The sequence below is a fragment of the Tachyglossus aculeatus genome, chromosome X4, assembly GCF_015852505.1.
Source record: "Tachyglossus aculeatus isolate mTacAcu1 chromosome X4, mTacAcu1.pri, whole genome shotgun sequence".
Taxonomy (NCBI): Eukaryota; Metazoa; Chordata; class Mammalia; order Monotremata; family Tachyglossidae; genus Tachyglossus; species Tachyglossus aculeatus.
The window spans coordinates 45,791,853-45,809,866 of NC_052098.1; the positions used below are offsets into that span (position 1 = coordinate 45,791,853).

Sequence of the window (18,014 nt, forward strand, 5' to 3'; positions counted from 1 at the left end):
ACGTCGGCGGGCGCGAGCGCGTCCTCTTCCGCCCGCCCCGCTGAGGAGGAGATGCCTCTCCTCAGGAGGAGGGGGATGGAGGGTCGGGGCTGAGGAAAAATTCTCTCTCTCTCCCCCACACACACCCCGAGGGGGGTTTGCACCTTATGGCCGCCCCTTCTCCGTCCTGATTCCCCTCAGTCTTTGGGTCTTCGCCCGCCCCGCCGCCCGGCAAGATGGCGGAAGGCGGAGGGCCGGCCGGGCCCGACGCCGAAGGGCTGGCGGACAATCCGTCGGAAGCGGCCGCCCCAACGCCGCCGCCGCCGGGCCCCGAGGAACCCTCCGGCGACACCAAGAAAAAAAGTAATTGCGGAGTCATTCGTCCTGCCGGGACCGAAGGGGGGGGGAGGATGGGAAACGCATTCGGTCGGATTAATTTATTTATTTTTAATGGCATTTATTAAGCGCTTACTATGTGCCAAGCACTGCTCTAAGCGCTGAGGAGGTTACAAGGTGATGCGGGGGGCTCCCAGTCTTCATCCCCATTTTCCAGATGAGGGAACTGAGGCGCAGAGAAGTGACTCGCCCAAAGTCGCGGAGCCGGGACTTGACCCCATGAGGCCCGGGCTCTTTCCACTGAGCCGCGCTGCTTCTCTATTTATTAATAATCATCGTCGTAATTTAGGTACTTGATAGGCGCTTACTACGTGCCAGGCGCCGGGGAGGAGACAAGGTCGTCGGGTTCATTCATGCAGAAGCCGCGTGGCTCAATGGAAAGAGCCCGGGCTTGGGAGTCGGAGGTCAATCAGTCAGTCAATCGTATTTACTGAGCGCTTACTGTGTGCAGAGCGCTGTACTAAGCGCTTGGGAAGTCCAAGTTGGCAACACATAGAGACAGTCCCTACCCAGCAGTGGGCTCACAGTCTAGAAGGGGGAGACAGACAACAAAACCAAACATATTAACAAAATAAAATAAATAGAATAGATATGTGCAAGTAAAATAAATAGAGTAATACATATGTACAAACATATATACATATATACAGGTGCTGTGGGGAAGGGAAGGAGGTTAGATGGGGGGATGGAGAGAGGGACGAGGGAGAGAGGAAGGAGGGGGCTCAGTCGGTCATGGGTTCAAATCCCGGCTCCACCACTTCAATCAATCGTATTTATTGAGCGCTTACTGTGTGCAGAGCACTGTACTCAGAGCCACTTGTCAGCTGGGTAACTTTGGGCCGGTCACTTCACTTCTCTGGGCCTCAGTTCCCTCATCTGGAAAATGAGGGTGAAGACTGGGAGCCCCCTGTGGGGCAATCTGATCACCCTGTATCTCCCCCAGCGCTTAGAACAGTGCTTTGCACATAGCAGGCGCTTAATAAATACCATTATTATTATTATTATTTATTGAGCGCTTACTGTGTACAGAGCATTATAGTAATAATAATAATGGCATTTGTTAAGCGCTTACTACGTGCCAAACAGTTATGGCCTGGATCCATTCATGATCGCAGAGTTATTTGAAAATTCCAGGTCGTACTCAAACACCAAGCATTTACATTACCCCTATTGTACATATTTACTGATTACCTTGTATCTACCCCAGCGCTTAGAACAGTGCTTTGCACATAGTAAGCACTTAACAAATACCACCATTATTATTTACTATTCCATTTATTTTGTTAATGATGTGCATATAACTTTCATTCTATTTGTTCTGACGACTCTGACACCTGTCTGCATGTTTTGTTTTGTCGTCTGTCTCCCCCTTCTAGACCGTGAGCCCGCTGTCGGGTAGGGACCGTCTCTGTATGTTGCCAACTTGGACTTCCTAAGCGCTTAGTACAGTGCTCTGCACACAGTAAGCGCTCAATAAATACGATTGAATGAATACAAGGTGATCAAGTTGTCCCACGTGGGGCCCACAGGCTTCATCCCCATTTTACAGATGAGGTAACTGAGGCTCAGAGAAGTTAAGTGACTTTACTTGCCCAAGGTCACACAGCAGACATGTGGCGGAGCCGGGATTTGAACCCATGACCTCTGACTCCAAAGCCCGGGCTCTTTCCACTGAGCCCCGCTGCTTAGCACTGTACTAAGCGCTTGGGAAGGACAAGATGGCAACCTGTAGAGACGGTTCCCTACCCAACAGCGGGCTCACAGTCTAAAAAGGGGAGACAGACAGCAAAACAAAACGTGGACAGGTGTCAAGTCATCAGAATAAATAGAAGCAGAGCTAGATGCACATCATTAATAATAATAAAGGCATTTATTAAGCGCTTACTATGTGCAAAGCACTGTTCTAAGCGCTGAACAAAATAAATAGAATAGTAAATATGTACAAGTAAAATAAATATGGAGCGTGGTTCAGTGGAAAGAGCATTTATGGCATTAAGCGCTTACTATGTGCCAAGCACTGTTCTAAGCGCTGGGGAGGCTACAAGGTGATCAGGTGGTCCCACCGGGGGCTCACAGTCCCCATCCCCATTTTCCAGATGAGGTCACTGAGGCCCAGAAAAGTGATGTGACTTGCCCAAAGTCACACAGCTGACAGTTGGCAGAGCTGGAATTTGAACCCATGACCTCTGACTCCAAAGCCCGGGCTCTTTCCACTGAACCAGGCTGCCTCACATGTCTCACAGTCTTCTTCCCCATTTTCCAGATGAGGTCACTGAGGCCCAGAGAAGTGAAATGACTTGCCCCAAGTCACACAGCTGGCAAGTGGTGGAGCCGGGTTTTGAACCCATGACCATGAACCCATGATTTATTGAGCGCCTCCCGTGGGCGGAGCACTGGACTAAGCGCTCGGGAAGTACGAGAAGCAGCGTGGCTCGGTGGAAAGAGCCCGGGCTTGGGAGGCTGAGGACGTGGGTTCGAATCCCCGCTCTGCCACTTGTCAGCCATGTGACCTTGGGCAAGTCACTTCACTTTTCTGGGCCTCAGTGACCTCATCTGGAAAATGGGGATGAAGGCAGTGAGCCCCACGGGGGACAACCTGATGACCTTGTATCTACCCCAGCGCTTAGAACAGTGCTTAGCACATAGTAAGCGCTGAACAAGTACCATAATTATTATTATTACAGTTCGGCAACAGATAGAGACAGTCCCTACCGAACGAGGGGCTCACAGTCTAGAAGGGGAAATGGAAGGAGAGGCGGAGGGATGGCTATTTTGGATTTTTATCCCAAAGAATACATTTCCCTCGAGAAACAAGACTTTTCCTGGGCCCCGGTACCTCACTCAGCACATTTCGGGGACGGCAGGAGTGACCGAACACTTACAGTGTGCAGAGCACCATACTGAGCGCTTGCGAGAGTAAAAATAATCATAACGATGAGGGTGTTTAAGTCAAACACTATGGGCCAAGCACTGTTCTAAGCGCGGGGGTAGTAATAATAATGATAGCATTTATTAAGCGCTTACTATGTGCAAAGCACTGTTCTAAGCGCTGGGGAGGTTACAGGGTGATCAGGTGGTCCCACGTGGGGCTCACAGTCTTCATCCCCATTTTCCAGATGAAGTCACTGAGGCACAGAGAAATGAAGTGACTCACCCCAAGTCACACAGCTGACAATTGGCAGAGCCGGGATTCGAACCCAGGGCCTCTGACCCCCCCCAAGCCCGTGTTCTTGCCACTAGGCCATGCTGCTTCTCTGGTACGTACAGCAGACTTGGTAGATGCGTGCCCTGCCCACAATGAATTTGCAGTCTAGAGGGGGAAAAAGACATTAATATAAATCATTATTTCGTAACATAATAAACTTAAGGAGTTTGCTGTCTAGCAGAGGAGATGGGCATTAAGATGGATTACAGGGAGGGGAGGCAACCAGTATAGCGGTAGATTCGCTTAGTACAGTGCTTGGCACATAGTAAGCGCTTAACAAATACCATAATAATAATTTCAGAGATGCTTTGAGGATGGAGTGAATGCTTAAGTGCTTATCGGAAACGGACTCGAGTGACACGGTAGAGAAGGAAATAGGGTGGAGAGATGAGAAATGTCAGGGAAGACTTTGTGAAGAGGTGATTTTTAGTAGTGCCTTGATGGAGAGAGTGGCACTACAGCATTTCAGAGAATTATCCCCTTACCTTTCAATATAGAAGTATAGTGTTTTGGTTTTTATCCCTGGCCGCTTGTCCCTTTGCTTCCTGCAGTAAAATTAGAATCCTCTGTCTTTGGAGTTCCACAGTGTGCTGTCTCTGCTTGTGCACTTTTGGGTTTTTTTTATGGTATTTGTTAAGCACTGATTCTGAGTACAGGGTAGATACAAGATAATCAGGTTGGACACGGTCCTTGCCCCACATAGTCACACAGAGGGAAGAAGATTTAATCCCCATTTTACGGGTGAGGTAACTGGGGCACAGAGAAGTGGAGGGACTTGCCTGAGGTCACACAGCAGACAAGTGGCAGAGCCGGGCTTAAAACCCAGGTCCTCTGACTCCTGAGCCCGTGCTCTTTCCCCTAGGCCATGCTGCTTCTGCAAATCCAATTAGTCAATCAGCTAATCATATTTGAGTGCTTACTGTGAGCAAAGCAGTATAGTGTTTGAGAGAGTACAGTATAACAGATTGGTAGACAATGGATAAGAGCCCGGGCTTTGGAGTCAGAGGTCATGGGTTTGAATCCCGACTCCGCCACAAGTCTGCCGTGTGACGTTGGGCAAGTCACGTAGCTTCTCTGGCCCTCAGTTCCCTCATCTGTAAAATGGGGATTGAGTGTGAGCCCAATGTGGGCCAAGGACTGTGTCCAACTGATTAAGTTGTATGTACCCCAGCACTTAGAACAGTGCTTGGCACATAATAAGCACTTAACAAGTACCATAATCATCATTATTAGTATTAAGTTCCCTGCCCACAATGAGTTTACAGTCTGGAGAAGGAGGCAATATAAATAGATTACAGATGTGTACATAAGTGCAGTGGCGCTGAGGGTTGGGTGAATAAAGGGTGCAAATAATAATAATGATGGCATTTGTTAAGCGCTTACTATGTGCAAAGCACTGTTCTAAGCGCGGTAATAATAATAATGGCATTTATTAAGCATTTACTATGTGCAAAGCACTGTTCTAAGCGCTGGGGAGGTTACAAGGTGATCAGGTTGTCCCTCGTGGGGCTCACAGTCTTAATCCCCATTTTACGGATGAGGTCACTGAGGCCCAGAGAAGTTGCAAGGGGGACGCTAAAGGGAGTGAGAGAAGAGGGAATGAGAACTTAGTTGGGGAGGGCCTCTTGGAGGAGCTGTGATTTTTAATAAGGCTTTGAAGGTAGGGAGAGTGAACCAGGCACCAGACTGAGCTGTGCCGCTACAAATTCACCCTGAGCTGCCATAATTCAATTCTCTCTTTGGCTAGGCAAATCTTCTATGGCTTCCTCCTTGAGACCCCGTGCCCACAACCTCCCGCTTATTATAAAAAGCCTTCAACTCCCTCTGGAAGCTCCAAATGCTCCCACTGTCTCCCTCCCTAAAGCAGTTGATCTGTGGTACTTATTGAGCTCCTGCTGTATGTTGAACGCTGAAGTAAGTGCTGACGAGATGCATTATGAGATGCAGCGTGGCTTAGAGGAAAGAGCACGGACTTGGGAGTCAGAGGTCGTGGGTTCAAGTCCCGACTCCACCGCCTGTGTGCTGTGTGACGTTGGGCAACTCCGTGCCTCAGTTACCTCATCTGTAAAATGGGGGTTGACTGTGAGCCCCTCATGGGACAACCTGATCACTCTGTATCCTCCCCAGCGCTTAGAACAGTGCTTTGTACATAGTAAGCGCTTAACAAATGCCATCATTATTATTAGTGGTAGTAGTAGTAGATAGGATCCCTGCCTTCAAGGATCTTACGATCTAATTGGGGAAGGCAGATGTTAAAATGAATTACAGCTAGGAAGAAAGTAGTAGAGAAAAAAGATATTTACATAGGTACTGAGGAAGTATGGTGGGGGGCAAGGGAGTTCAGAAGTTCTCAAGTGGCAGTTGGGAAGAATATAGGGTACAGAGCTAGAAGTGGTATTTAAGTGCTTACTCTGTGCCAAACACTGTACTACTAAGGGCTGGGGTGAATGTAATACAATCAGACCAGACGTGGTCCCTGTCCCACATCGGGTTCACATCTAAGGGGGGAGGGAGAACGGATATTTAATCCCCATTTTACAGATGAGGAAATTGAGGGACAGAGAAGTTAAATGACTTGCCCAAGGTCACAGAGTCACAGTGGGAGAATTGGGATTAGAGCCCAGGTCCCCTGACCCCAGGGCCGTATTCTTTCCACTAGACCTGGGAGGTGAGAGTCATTTAGGAGAGGGTCTCTGCCAGGAGGGCTTTGAAGATGCAGTGAGTAGGGTATCTTGGTTTGTAGGAGGAGAAAGGAATGGATAAGTAGGCGGGAGAGAGCTGACAATACCTTAAAGACAATTGTCAGGAATTTCTGCTTGATGCAGGGATTGGAGATTTTTGAGGAGTGGGGAGAGGTGTGCTGAATACTGATAATGTCAGGGAAAAAAAAATGATTCAGGCAGCAGGGTGAATTCATTATGGACTAGAGGCTAGTCAAATCAGCAAGGATGCTCATGTGGAAATCAAGCCAGAAAATTATTATTATTATTATAATGATGGCATTGACAGGTCTGGACCAGTGTGGTGGCCGTTTGGATAAAGAGGAAGGGACACATCCTGGAGAATTCAAAGAAGAACTAGTGGGATTTGGCAGTGGACTGTATATGAGGCTTCAAAAAAGGGATTATGTCAATCGAGGGTAATGTCAGGAGGGCTTGAAAAATGGGGGAGATGATGACATTGCCATCTGTGATGGGAAAGCTTAGGAGGCGTGGATTTTGGAGGTAAAACAGCAACCTTCATATATGACGTTCCCCAGATATCTCCACTGCTTTCCCACCATTCTACTACACCCTCCCCCTCCTCCTCTTTCCTATTTCACCAGGTCTCCCACCTGCTGTCCCACCTGCACCCCCTCTATCTGTGCCTCTTGACCCCCATCCTCTCAGAAACACTTCTTCCTTTCTGTTAGCATCACTCAGTCTCATCTGGCTCCTTCCCGTGTGCCTTCAAACCCACTGAGGCATGCTAAAAAACCCATCTGAATCCCACATGCTCCTCCAGATATCACCCCATCACCCTACTCCCTTGCCTGTCCAAACTCTTTGAGTGGGTTGTATAGAGTACTGCCTTCGCCTCCTCTCTACCACTCTTATTCACTCTCTGCCATCAAGCCTTTGCCCCGTTCCTCCACTCACAGTGACGGCACTCTCCAGGGTCACCGATGCAACCAAAGAAGCCAAGCGACTGGGGTGGGAATTGAGATATGAGGGTGAGCAGATGATGATTGGTTAAAAACAGCCCATCCTCACTGTGAAAATGTGCCCTGGGAATATTGGAGGGAGGAACTTTAGGGCCTAGAATTTTTCATCCGGAAGCGAGCACATTGTGGTCTCTATCCTAATCCTCCTTTACCTCTCAGCCCCCCAACACACTGGATTATTTCCTCCTCTCTGAAACAGTTTCAGACCTTGGTTTCACCAACATAGTACTCACCTGGTTCCCCTCCTACCTCTCTGGCCACTCCTTCCCAGTTTCATTTGCCCCTCTTCTACCTCTAAATCCCCTAGTTGTGGTCGTTCTGCAAGTATCTGCCTCGGGTCCCTTGCTTTTCTTCCTCTACAGCCTTGGGAAGCTTATCCATTTGCCTGGTGTCCGCCACCTCCTCTCTGTGGATGGCTCCCAAACCTACTTCTGTTGCCCCAACCAGTTATCTAACTGACAATCCCACGTTTCCTCTCGCCTCCAAGACATCTCCAAAGCTCAGTGAATCTAAAATTGAACTTTTTTTAATGGTATCTGTTCGGTGCTTACAGCGTGGCTCAGTGGAAAGAGCGCGGACTTGGGAGTCAGAAGTCATGGGTTCTAATCCCGGCTCCTCCACGTGTCAGCTGTGTGACTTTGGGCAAGTCACTTAACTTCTCTGGGCCTCAGTTCCCTCATCTGGAAAATAGGGATGAAGGCTGTGAGCCCCCCGTGGGACAACCTGATCACCTTGTAACCTCCCCAGCGCTTAGAACAGTGCCTTGCACATAATAAATGCCATTATTATGATTATTATTATTATCTAAATCCACTCCTCCTAACTTTTCCATCGCTGCTAATCACCTCCACGTTCCTTGTCCCAGCAGCCCATAGCCTAAGTGTCATCTTCACATCAGTGCTTTTTGCTTTCTCATTCATTCAACTGCTAGATCCTGCTAGTTGGGTAGGGATCGTCTCCAAATGTTGCCAATTTGTACTTCCCAAGCGCTTAGTACAGTGCTCTGCACACAGCAAGCGCTCAATAGATACGATTGATTGAATGAATGAATGAATGCTAGTGCCTCCTCCCCAGCATTTTCCAGATCTGTTCTTTCCTCTTCACCCAGTTTTATCATCCTCGTCCAAACTCTTGTCATGGCATGATCGGAGTATGGTATCTGTCTCCTCCCTGCCTTCATCCCCTCCCCTATTCAGTCTATATCATCGTCAATGGTATTTATTGAGCACCTACTGCATGCAGAGCGCTGTGCTAAGCGCTTGGGAGAGTATAACACAGCAGAGTTGGAAGACACGGTCCTTGCCCATAACGAGCTTTTAGTCTGTGTACTACGTGCTCCTGACTCAATTTTCCTGAAAGATCACAACCCACTTCTGTGCTCCTCACAAACTGCCAATGGTTTCCTGTCTTCCACATCAAAGACAGGCACTATTAGCTATAAGGCTTTCCACCAGCCTTCCCCATCTTACCTATCAGCTCTCTTTACCCACTTCCCTTCGGCTTTCTCCCTTCACTCCCCTCTAATAACTCATTGTTGACGCAAATTCATCAAAGCCTGCTCATGCCCTGCCAGCGTCTCAGGGTCTTTTTACTGTTCTGATAATTACATCACTGCGTCAGGGTCTCTATATCCCCTTGGGCGGTGATGATCCTTATCCTTACAGAGTTAAACCAGAAGTTTAGGAAGTAACGTGGCCTAGAGGGAAAGAGCACAGGCCTGAGAATCAGAGGACCTGGATTCTAATCCTGACTCCTCCACTGGCCCGCTAGATGACTTTGGACAAGTCACTTAACTTCTCTGTGCCTCAGTCACCTCATCTGTAAAGTGGAGATTAAATCCCCCTCCCTTGGATTTAGACTTTGAGTCCCTTGAGGGACAGGGCCTGTGTCCAACCTAATTATCTTGTTATCTACCTCAGTGTTTAGTACAGTGCCTGGGACATAGTAAGCACTTACCAAGTACCAGTAAGAAAAATGATCGGGCAGTGGCACCTGATTCCTCCCTTAGCAATGTAAAATTGTTGTCAGTCCCTGTATCCTTATTTAAAACTACGTTCAATCGGTAGTATCCGTGGAGGACCTTCTCCGTGCAGAGCACCGTACTGAGTGCTTGCGAGAGTACAATACTGTAGAAATAACCCTGTGTTTTAGGGGTAATCCTGTGTGGAATCTCGTAGATCACTGAATCAATCAATGATATTGATGGAGCGCTTAGTATGTGCAGAGCACTGTACAGCAGAACTAGCAGAAATGTTCCCCGCCCATAACGAGCTTACAGTCTGAGGGCCCGAGAAATGTCCACCGGCACGGATGACATTGCTTTATTAAACCTTAAGCAATACCAGTGTAAAATAGTCATTCCTGCTTGTCCGGTCTTATGCCATCGAGTCGTTTCCGACCCATAGCGACACCATGGACATAGCTCTCCCAGAATGCCCCACTCTCCATCTGCAATCCTTCTGGTGGCGTACCCGTAGAGTTTTCTTTGTCAAAACGCGGAAGCGGTTTACCATGGCCGTCATCCGCGTAGTAAACTCAAGTCTCCGCCTTCGACTCTCTGCCGTGCCACTGCTGCCCAGCGTGGCTGAGTTTTGAGTCTTGCCTTCCACCCGCTAGCCACTGGCCAAGGTAGGAATGGAATGGGTAGGCCTCTGCTTGACTCTCCCTCCCGTAGCTGAGACCGGTAGAGTACCGGAAACTGTCCAGGTGCGACCCTGAGAGGTGCATTCCTGTTACAACTGGATAAAAAATGGCATTGTCTCAGTGGTAAACAAGGAGCTGGGGAACTGGATGGTTTGAAAACAGTTGAATGGTACACAAAAAGGCTTAGCAACCCAGCAACCCATAGGTTTTAGGTTTTACCAGGTAGTTTGCAACTGTTTCTGTATTAGTTCACTCGCATTTTACGGGGAACTAATCTTCAGTTGCTTGAACCAGGATAATTCCCCCCACCTCAGTGCCTGACGAGGCTGGGTTTCAAAGCATAGTATAATGGGGCATGATAGTGGAAAGAACATGGGATGCTGGCTCAGTCAACCAGTGGTATTTATTGAGTCCTTACCATGTTCAGAGCACTGTACTGAACGCTTGGGAGAGTACAACTCAGTAGAGTTGGTAGACACGTTCGCTGCCCACAGTGAGCTTAAAGTCTAGAGCACCAGACTTTATTGAGCACTTACTGTGTAAGCGCTTGGAGAGTACAATATAACAGAGTCGGTACACATGTTCCCTGCCCTCAAGGAGCTTACAGCCCGGTTGGGGGGGGCAGATATTAATGTAAATAAAAAAATTATGGATAAATACATAAATGCTGTGGGACCGAGGGAGAGGTGAGTGATGAGATAGACGAGATCGGAGCCCAGTGAGCAAGCCGGCACTAGAGGAGGAAAGTGTGCGGGCTGGGCTGTTGTCGGAAATCAGTGAGGTAAGGTTGGAGGGGGCAAACTGATTGAGTGCTCTAAAGCCAGTGGTGAGGACCTTCTGTTTGATGCGGAGGTGGATGGGCAGCCATTGGAGGTTCTTGAGGGGCGGGGAGATGGGCCGAACGGTTTTGTAGAAAAATGACCTGGGCAGCAGAGTGAAGTATGGACTGGAGTGGGGGGAGAGAGGAGGCAGGGAGGTCAGCGAGGGGGCTGATAGGGTAGATCCTTGGATCAGACTAGTAACAGTTTGGATGGAGAGGAAAGGGTGGATTTTAGTGGTGCTGCGAAGGTAGACCTGACAAGATCAGGTGACAGGCTGAATATGTGGGGTGAATGAGAGATGAGTCAAGGTTGTGGGCTCGTAAGACAGGGAGGATAGTGGTGCTTTCTACAATGACAGAAAAATCACGGGGAGGACGGGGTTTGGGTGGGACGAGAAGGAGCTCTGTTTTGGGCATGTTTAGTTTGAGGTGTCAGAGGGACGTCTAGGTGGAGATGTCCCGAAGGCAGGAGGAAATGTGAGACTGCAGAGACGGAGAGAAGAGAAGGAGAGAGGTCGGGGCTGGAGAATTAGATTTGAGAGTCAGCCGTATAGAGATGGTAGTTGAAGCCATAGGAGCGAATGAGTTCTCCAGGGGAGTGGGTGTAGAGGGAGACTAGTCGGGGACCCAGAACTGAGCCGTGAGGAATCTCCACTCTTAGAGGATGGGAGGCAGAAGAGGAGCCTGCGAAAGAGAAGAAGTGGTCAGAGAGGGGAGAACCAGGAGAGGATGGTGTCAGTGAAGCAGTGTGCCTAGTGGATAGAGCACAGGCCTCTCAGCTCCGCCACCCGTCTGCTGGGTGGCCTTCGGTAAGCCACTTGAGTCTTCTGTGCCTGTTACCTCATCTGTAAAATGGGGATTAAGACTGCGAGCCCCATGTGGCACGTGGACTGCGCCCAACCTGATTAGCTTGTATCTACCCCAGTGCTTTGTACGGTGCCGGGCACGTGGTAAATGCCATTTTTTTAAAAAGTCAAAGTTGGATAAAGTGTGAAGGAGAAGAGGGTGGTCCAAAATGTTGAAGGCAGTTGAGGGATCTAGGAGGATTAGGGTGGATTAAGGTGGTCATTGGTAACTTTAGGGAGGGCTTGTTTCCCTGTAGTGAAGGGGGTGGAAAGCTGATTAGCGGGGATCGAGGAGAAGAATTTGAGACAGTTGGTGTCAATAACTCAAGGAGTTCAGAGAGGGGTGGTAGGAGAGACATAGGGCAATAACTACAGGGAGTTTTAGGGTAAAGGGAGGGTTTTTTTAGGATGGGGATACAAAAGCATGCTTGAAAGCAGTGGGGAAGAAACCACTGGACAGTGACTGGTTGAAGATGGCAGCATGCTGTGTGACCTTGGGCAAGTCACTTAACTACTCTGCCTGTTTTCTCAACTGCACAAGGGGATGAAATACCTGTCCCCCCTCCTATTTACAGTATGACACCCCCCCCCCCCCCCCCCCCGTGTGGGACAGAGACTCTGTCCAACTTGATTAACTTGTATCTATCTCAGTGGTTAGAACAGCGCTTGACACATAGTGAGCGCTTTACAAATACCATTAAAACAAAACAAAACCACCCCAGGGACCAACTTACCTAGGACCTCTAGTGAGGTGGATGGGTTCAGCAGGAATCCGGAAAATAGCTGGCCAAGTTGGCATCAGAGGACGACAGCAGCAACCACGTGTCAGCTGTGTGACCTTGGGCAAGCCACTTAACTTCTCTGTGCCTCAGTTACCTCATCTGTGACATGGGGGTTAAAACTGTGAGCCCCATGTGGGACAACCTCATCCCCTTGTATCCCCCGGTGCTTAGAACAGTGCTTCGCACGTAGTAAGCGCTTAACAAATACCATCATTATTGTTACCCTGGCAACCACCTGCTGGTCTGTAGTGCTACAGCATTGGCACTCTGCTGTGGTCCCTTTTCCTGTAAAGGGGGTTTTGTATGTAGTAAACCTTTGCGTGCATTTTGCAGTGTAATAATAATTATTAGCATTATTATTATTATGGTATTTGTTAAGCGCTTACTATGTGCCAAGCACTGTTTAAGTGCTGGGGTAGCTACAGGGTAATCAGGTTGTCCCACGTGGGGCTCACAGTCTTAATCCCCATTTTACAGATGAGGTAACTGAGGCACAGAGAAGTTAAGTGGCTTGCCTAAGGCCACACAGCAGACAAGTGGCGGAGGTGAGAGTGCACCACACCCCTGCCCGCCTACTTAGCTCTTGTGCCGTGAACTTTAAACACAATCAAGTCCCCATACGGGGCTAATGAACCGATGGAGTGATTTTTGTTACAAGCCCATCTTCTCAGCCAGCTAGCCCTCTCAAGTGCTTAGTACAGTGTCCCGCACATAGTAAGCGCTCGATAAGTGCCATTGATCGACAGCGTAAAGGCACTGTGTTCTATCCAAATCGCATAATAGAGACCGTGGCTTACCTTGGCTGAAGACCGTCGGGTATATTCTAAAATTATTTTGTTGTCTCTGATTTTTCCCATCGTGTCTATCTCGATCTGTTTTCTTTCCTAGTTGACATTCTGCTAAAAGCTGTGGGAGATACCCCAATAATGAAAACCAAGAAGTGGGCAGTGGAGCGCACCAGAACAATCCAGGGTCTGATCGATTTCATCAAAAAGTTCCTCAAACTGGTGGCCTCTGAACAGTTGGTATGTAATCAGAGGAAGTGATTTCTTTGTGGGTAGTAGCAGAGGCTCCCAGAATGTCTTTAATGTACTCCTAGGCGGCCCAGAGCAATAAAGACAAGAAAGCTGTTATGTGGAAGGCCATTCTCAGTTGTAGGTACAGGGTCTCTAGTGTGCTGTAGCCTGCCCAAAATGTTCTTTCCAGAGGAAATTGGAATGAACCAGTATCTTGGTAAGTCTCTGATTTGCCCCGGTATTTTGAAGCTTTGTCCACTGAAGCAACAATCTTCAAATAATTTTAGTCTTTTGAATTAGCTTCCAATTTGGGGCGGGGGGACAAGAGAGAGACTGTCTGATATATGAGGGATGGCTTTGGGCTGCTACAGAATATTGTATACCACCATTATTGTATGATAAATTTCAAATACCTTGGAGTAAATGCTAGAATAGTTGTGCTTATGCCATTGATATTTTTTAAAAAACACAGTATCATTCTCAAAAGTGTATTAAGTGCCCCTAAGAAAATGTTATTCTAAAGGAACCTGAACTTGTTTGAACAAATGACCTGCCTTCTAGAAATGTCTAACCTAAAATAGACCATAACAACACGGTCTCACGGGCAGCTTCCCGATCTCACAGAGAATGTTGATTGGACAAAATGGGATCACTGCAGAAAATGTGCTTTGGAAAAAGAAAAGCGCTATATGAATTCAAGGTGGCATTATGACAATATCTAGAAGCATAAAATTCCATACGATTGAATAAATGTCTCAAGTACCTGAAATATTTATGTTCTTCACACACATTGGTGTATGTGGGTTTGGGGGTGGGGAATGTAGTGGACATGGATAACACAAGAAAAGAGAGTGGGGGGCAGAGGGTAGGCAAATCACCTTTATTCTAGTTCATGGGAAAAGGGTGTTTTGGAAGACGTGAGATTGAGGTTCTGATGAGTGAAAGAGAAGTTGGTGGGTAAATTGGAGGTCATCCAGATGAGAGGCACAGCATGAGAGATAAAACTAGGAGGGATGAGTATGACTAGTGGGCACAAGTGGAGGGAGAAGGGTGGGTAGAAAGGGCCAGTAGGCGATGACATAGGCTAGGATGGCCCGAGGAGGACGTAGAAGCTATAGACTCCTGCTTGGTTAGTGGGAAACCGTTACTTGACTGTTCAGGATAGGGATCGCTGTGGCTGAGAGTGGAGAAAACTGTGGTGTTGAGAATCCCATGAGGGAATAGTCCTGAAGGCCGAGTGTCTTGTAAGAGGGAGGTTGAAATAGCCAAGGAAGGAGGTTGCCAAAACCTGGAGGAAAGGGTTAGATTGTAGGATGGAGATTCATCCATTGTTATTATCCATTCATTCATTCGATCGGATTTATTGAGCGCTTACTGTGTGCAGAGCACTGTGCTAAGCGCTTGGCAACACATAGAGACGGTCCCTACCCAACAGCGGGCTCACGGGCTAGAAGGGGGAGACAGACAACAGAACAAAACATGTAGACAGGTGTCAAAATCGTCAGAACAAATAGACTTAAAGCTATATGCACATCATTAACAAAATAAATAGAATAGTAAATATGTACAAGTAAAATAGAGTAATAAACCTGTACTAATATATACAAGTGCTGTGGGGAGGGGATGGGGGTAGGGTGGGGGGTGGGGAGGAGGAGAGAAAAAGGGGGGCTCAGTCTGGGAAGGCCTCCCGGAGGAGGTGAGCTCTCAGTAGGGTTTTGAAGGGAGGAAGAGAGCTAGCTTGGCGGATGTGCGGAGGGAGGGCATTCCAGGCCAGGGGGAGGATGTGGGCCGGGGGTCGACGGCGGGACAGATGAGAACGAGGTAGAGTTAGGAGGTTAGCGGCGGCAGAGGAGCGGAGGGTGCAGGCTGGGCTGGAGAAGGAGAGAAGGGAGGTGAGGTAGGAGGGGGCAAGGGGATGGACAGCCTTGAAGCCCAGGGTGAGAAGTTTTTGAGATGAGACAGGTGTGGGAGATGGTCTTCAAAAAATGAAGTTTGGGGGGGGGTTTTCCCTTGGAAAATGGGTGAAGTAATGACACTGCCCACTGTGATGGGTGGAGAGCGGGTTACGGAGGAGAAATGAACAACACGCCTTCATATTCAGTATGAGTTGGCGGTGGGCCATCCGATCGGCGCTGTCTTTTAATCAATCAATCAATCAATCGTATTTATTGAGTGCTTACTGTGTGCAGAGCACTGTACCAAGCGCTTGGGAAGTTCAAGTTGGCAACGTATAGAGACGGTCCCTACCCAACAGTGGGCTCACAGTCTTTTAGGCAGTCTTAAGAGCAGATTGTGGTGTTTGTTGATCTTGTGGTTTGTTAAGCACTTGTACTATGTGTCAAGGCCTGGGTTGAAAAAAAGTGTGTGGTGAGTCGTGTGTGGTTTGCAGCAGTGACAAAGGCCCCAGAAGGAGCCTTAGAAGAGCTGTGTTCATTTATCAGAGGAGGTAGTTGCCAGTCTTCACATATTGATCATTTCTAATACCAGCCCCCGAGCGTATAACAATCGCAGCCCCGTCTAATTCTAATTTCCAGCCTTTCTTTTATCATTAAGGCATTTCCTGGGATGTTGTACCCAGCTGAATTATGGCCGAGAGATTTCCCTAAAATATTTGAGTGAGGCCTATGTTTTACAGCTCCCACAAAGTACATAGCACAAGGTTTACATATTACAGGTGAAGACAGATTCAACATAAATGCAGATGTAGATTACGTATTTTCAAATGTGCATTGTTGCTCCCTTTGCAGTCATTTCCTCGTCCCTGGATTTAAGGTCATCATAAGAGCTGGCACACAGTGGGGTGCCATAATTGGCACTTAAGTAAGATTTTGGGGGGGGGGTTTTGCACTGGTTGGTATTCCAGGATATGCCAACTGCGGACTTAGTGAAGAGTTCCTGTCTCCTAAGGGTAATTATTCTGGAAAATTCCAATTGAAAATAGAGGTTTGAGATAGAATATCCAATTCAAGTTGTTAGGAACAGAAACATAGAAAGGTCCTTTGAAGTTAAATGGCCTGTTGGGCAACTTATTTCAATGACCATAGGACTCTTAAAAAGCTATTATGGGGTAAATTGGGTCTAGAGCATTTAGAAAAGAAAAAGAAGTAAGGTGTAACCGTACTGTCTTTTTTCTCTTTCTTGATCTGACTTCCCGTCCTTACTCTGCAAGTCTTTATTAGTTTCATTCCTGCTATGGAGAAAGAATATGTCCTTGTGGAGCAGACATCCCCTGCTCCCTCCCTTAAAAAGGGATGGAATTTAAGCTTTCTCCAAAAGGACTGTCATTATGACAGAACGGTAAGGGTAAATAATTTGAAGTAAGGGCTTTCTTTGGAGCCGTAAGAAACTGGGAGATGCATTCCTTTCAGCAGGAAGTGAGTGAGGGGCAATTTCACTGACCTGTTTTTTTTTCTTTCATGCAGTTTATATATGTGAACCAGTCCTTCGTTCCTTCCCCAGACCAGGAAGTTGGAACTCTTTATGAGGTAACTAGTTTCAAATCGTCCTTCTGTCAGTGGCTGTGTGTGTGTGTGTGTGTGTGTGTGTGTGTGTGTGCGCGCGCGCGCAATCGGCCCATAAATTGACATTTCTGTTTTAAATGATCGGGAATAATTCTTTTTTAAGCCTAAAATGGTGACTGGGTTTTAGGGAACGTTCTTGGTGAGACTACCAACAGATGGCAATTGTCACTAAATGGTAACAGAGACTTGGAACTTTAAGTACTTGCTGCTGGGTTGGGGGTCTGGGTACTACTGAGCTTAATTCCTTGTCACATTATCTTCTTCACCCTCCTGCAGTGTTTCGGAAGTGACGGTAAACTTGTCCTGCATTACTGCAAATCTCAGGCCTGGGGCTGAACTGTAAATGACACGAACCACTTGCAGATAAGGATTGATCTTCAAAATAAGAACTGGAGTACCGATAAGCTTTTGATGACTGCAACCGTGGACGTAATGGAGGCACTTATGGTTCTGATGATGGGTACCACTCTGCAATCTCTACAAAAAAAAAAAAATCCGCGTGTGTGCATAAGAGCACTTGAGGACAAAGACATTTTATACCACTGCTTCGTGCGTTTAATTTCCCAGGGTGTTGAGAGAGTATGTTCACCGCTGTGATTCTCAGTTGCTGTTTTCAGAATGACCGTAGCCTTTTCCAGTGATTTTGCGAGTAGTGCCGAGACCCTTACGTTCCCTTTGTTTCCCCGGGGTATTTTTCAGGCTTGTCCAAGTGGAAGTGGAAGTGGCAGTGGGAGTTTTTCATCTCGTATCTGGTTGGGTCTGCATCTGCTCTGCAACCCGTTCGTGCGGCGGCTGCCGCCTGTACGTACAGCTTGCACGGCTGAACCAGGAGAGGGCAGATCAGCAGGCCAAAAAAATAAAAAGAAGTGGAAATCAGGAGGCCGGGGTTGAGGTGCATGAGCTTAATTAAGTCTGTTTAATTAGCCCTCACGGAGCCAAAATTGCCCAGGAAAAATGATGATGGAAAAAGCCACTCGTCCATCCACCCCTGGATCTTGGCTCAAAGGGGTAGGATTCGGCGGAGCAGAGGAGGCTTACGAGTACCCGGACGTTAGCAGCTCTACAATGCCAAAATACCCTGGGTAGTTGCTTGCTTGACCACCC

At 47.8% G+C, this 18,014-nt stretch overlaps 1 protein-coding gene across 1 annotated transcript; it reads left to right on the forward strand.

The window, feature by feature from the left end:
- The first annotated feature begins 10 nt into the window (after positions 1-10).
- On the forward strand, positions 11-17,767 carry ATG12 (autophagy related 12). The gene is made up of 4 exons (XM_038770005.1): positions 11-342; positions 13,262-13,398; positions 16,812-16,874; positions 17,187-17,767. Exons 1-4 carry the CDS (start codon positions 216-218, stop codon positions 17,244-17,246), a joined length of 387 nt encoding a protein of 128 aa, XP_038625933.1. The 5' UTR covers positions 11-215; the 3' UTR covers positions 17,247-17,767.
- Positions 17,768-18,014: the final 247 nt, after the last annotated feature.

Excerpts from the sequence above, each read along its gene's own strand:
- ATG12 (XM_038770005.1), top strand. The coding sequence starts at position 216 with ATGGCGGAAGGCGGAGGGCCGGCCGGGCCCGACGCCGAAGGGCTGGCG. Across the intron at positions 343-13,261 it reads CGGCGACACCAAGAAAAAAA|TTGACATTCTGCTAAAAGCT; the intron begins GTAATTGCGGAG and ends TTTCTTTCCTAG. Across the intron at positions 16,875-17,186 it reads AAGTTGGAACTCTTTATGAG|TGTTTCGGAAGTGACGGTAA; the intron begins GTAACTAGTTTC and ends ACCCTCCTGCAG.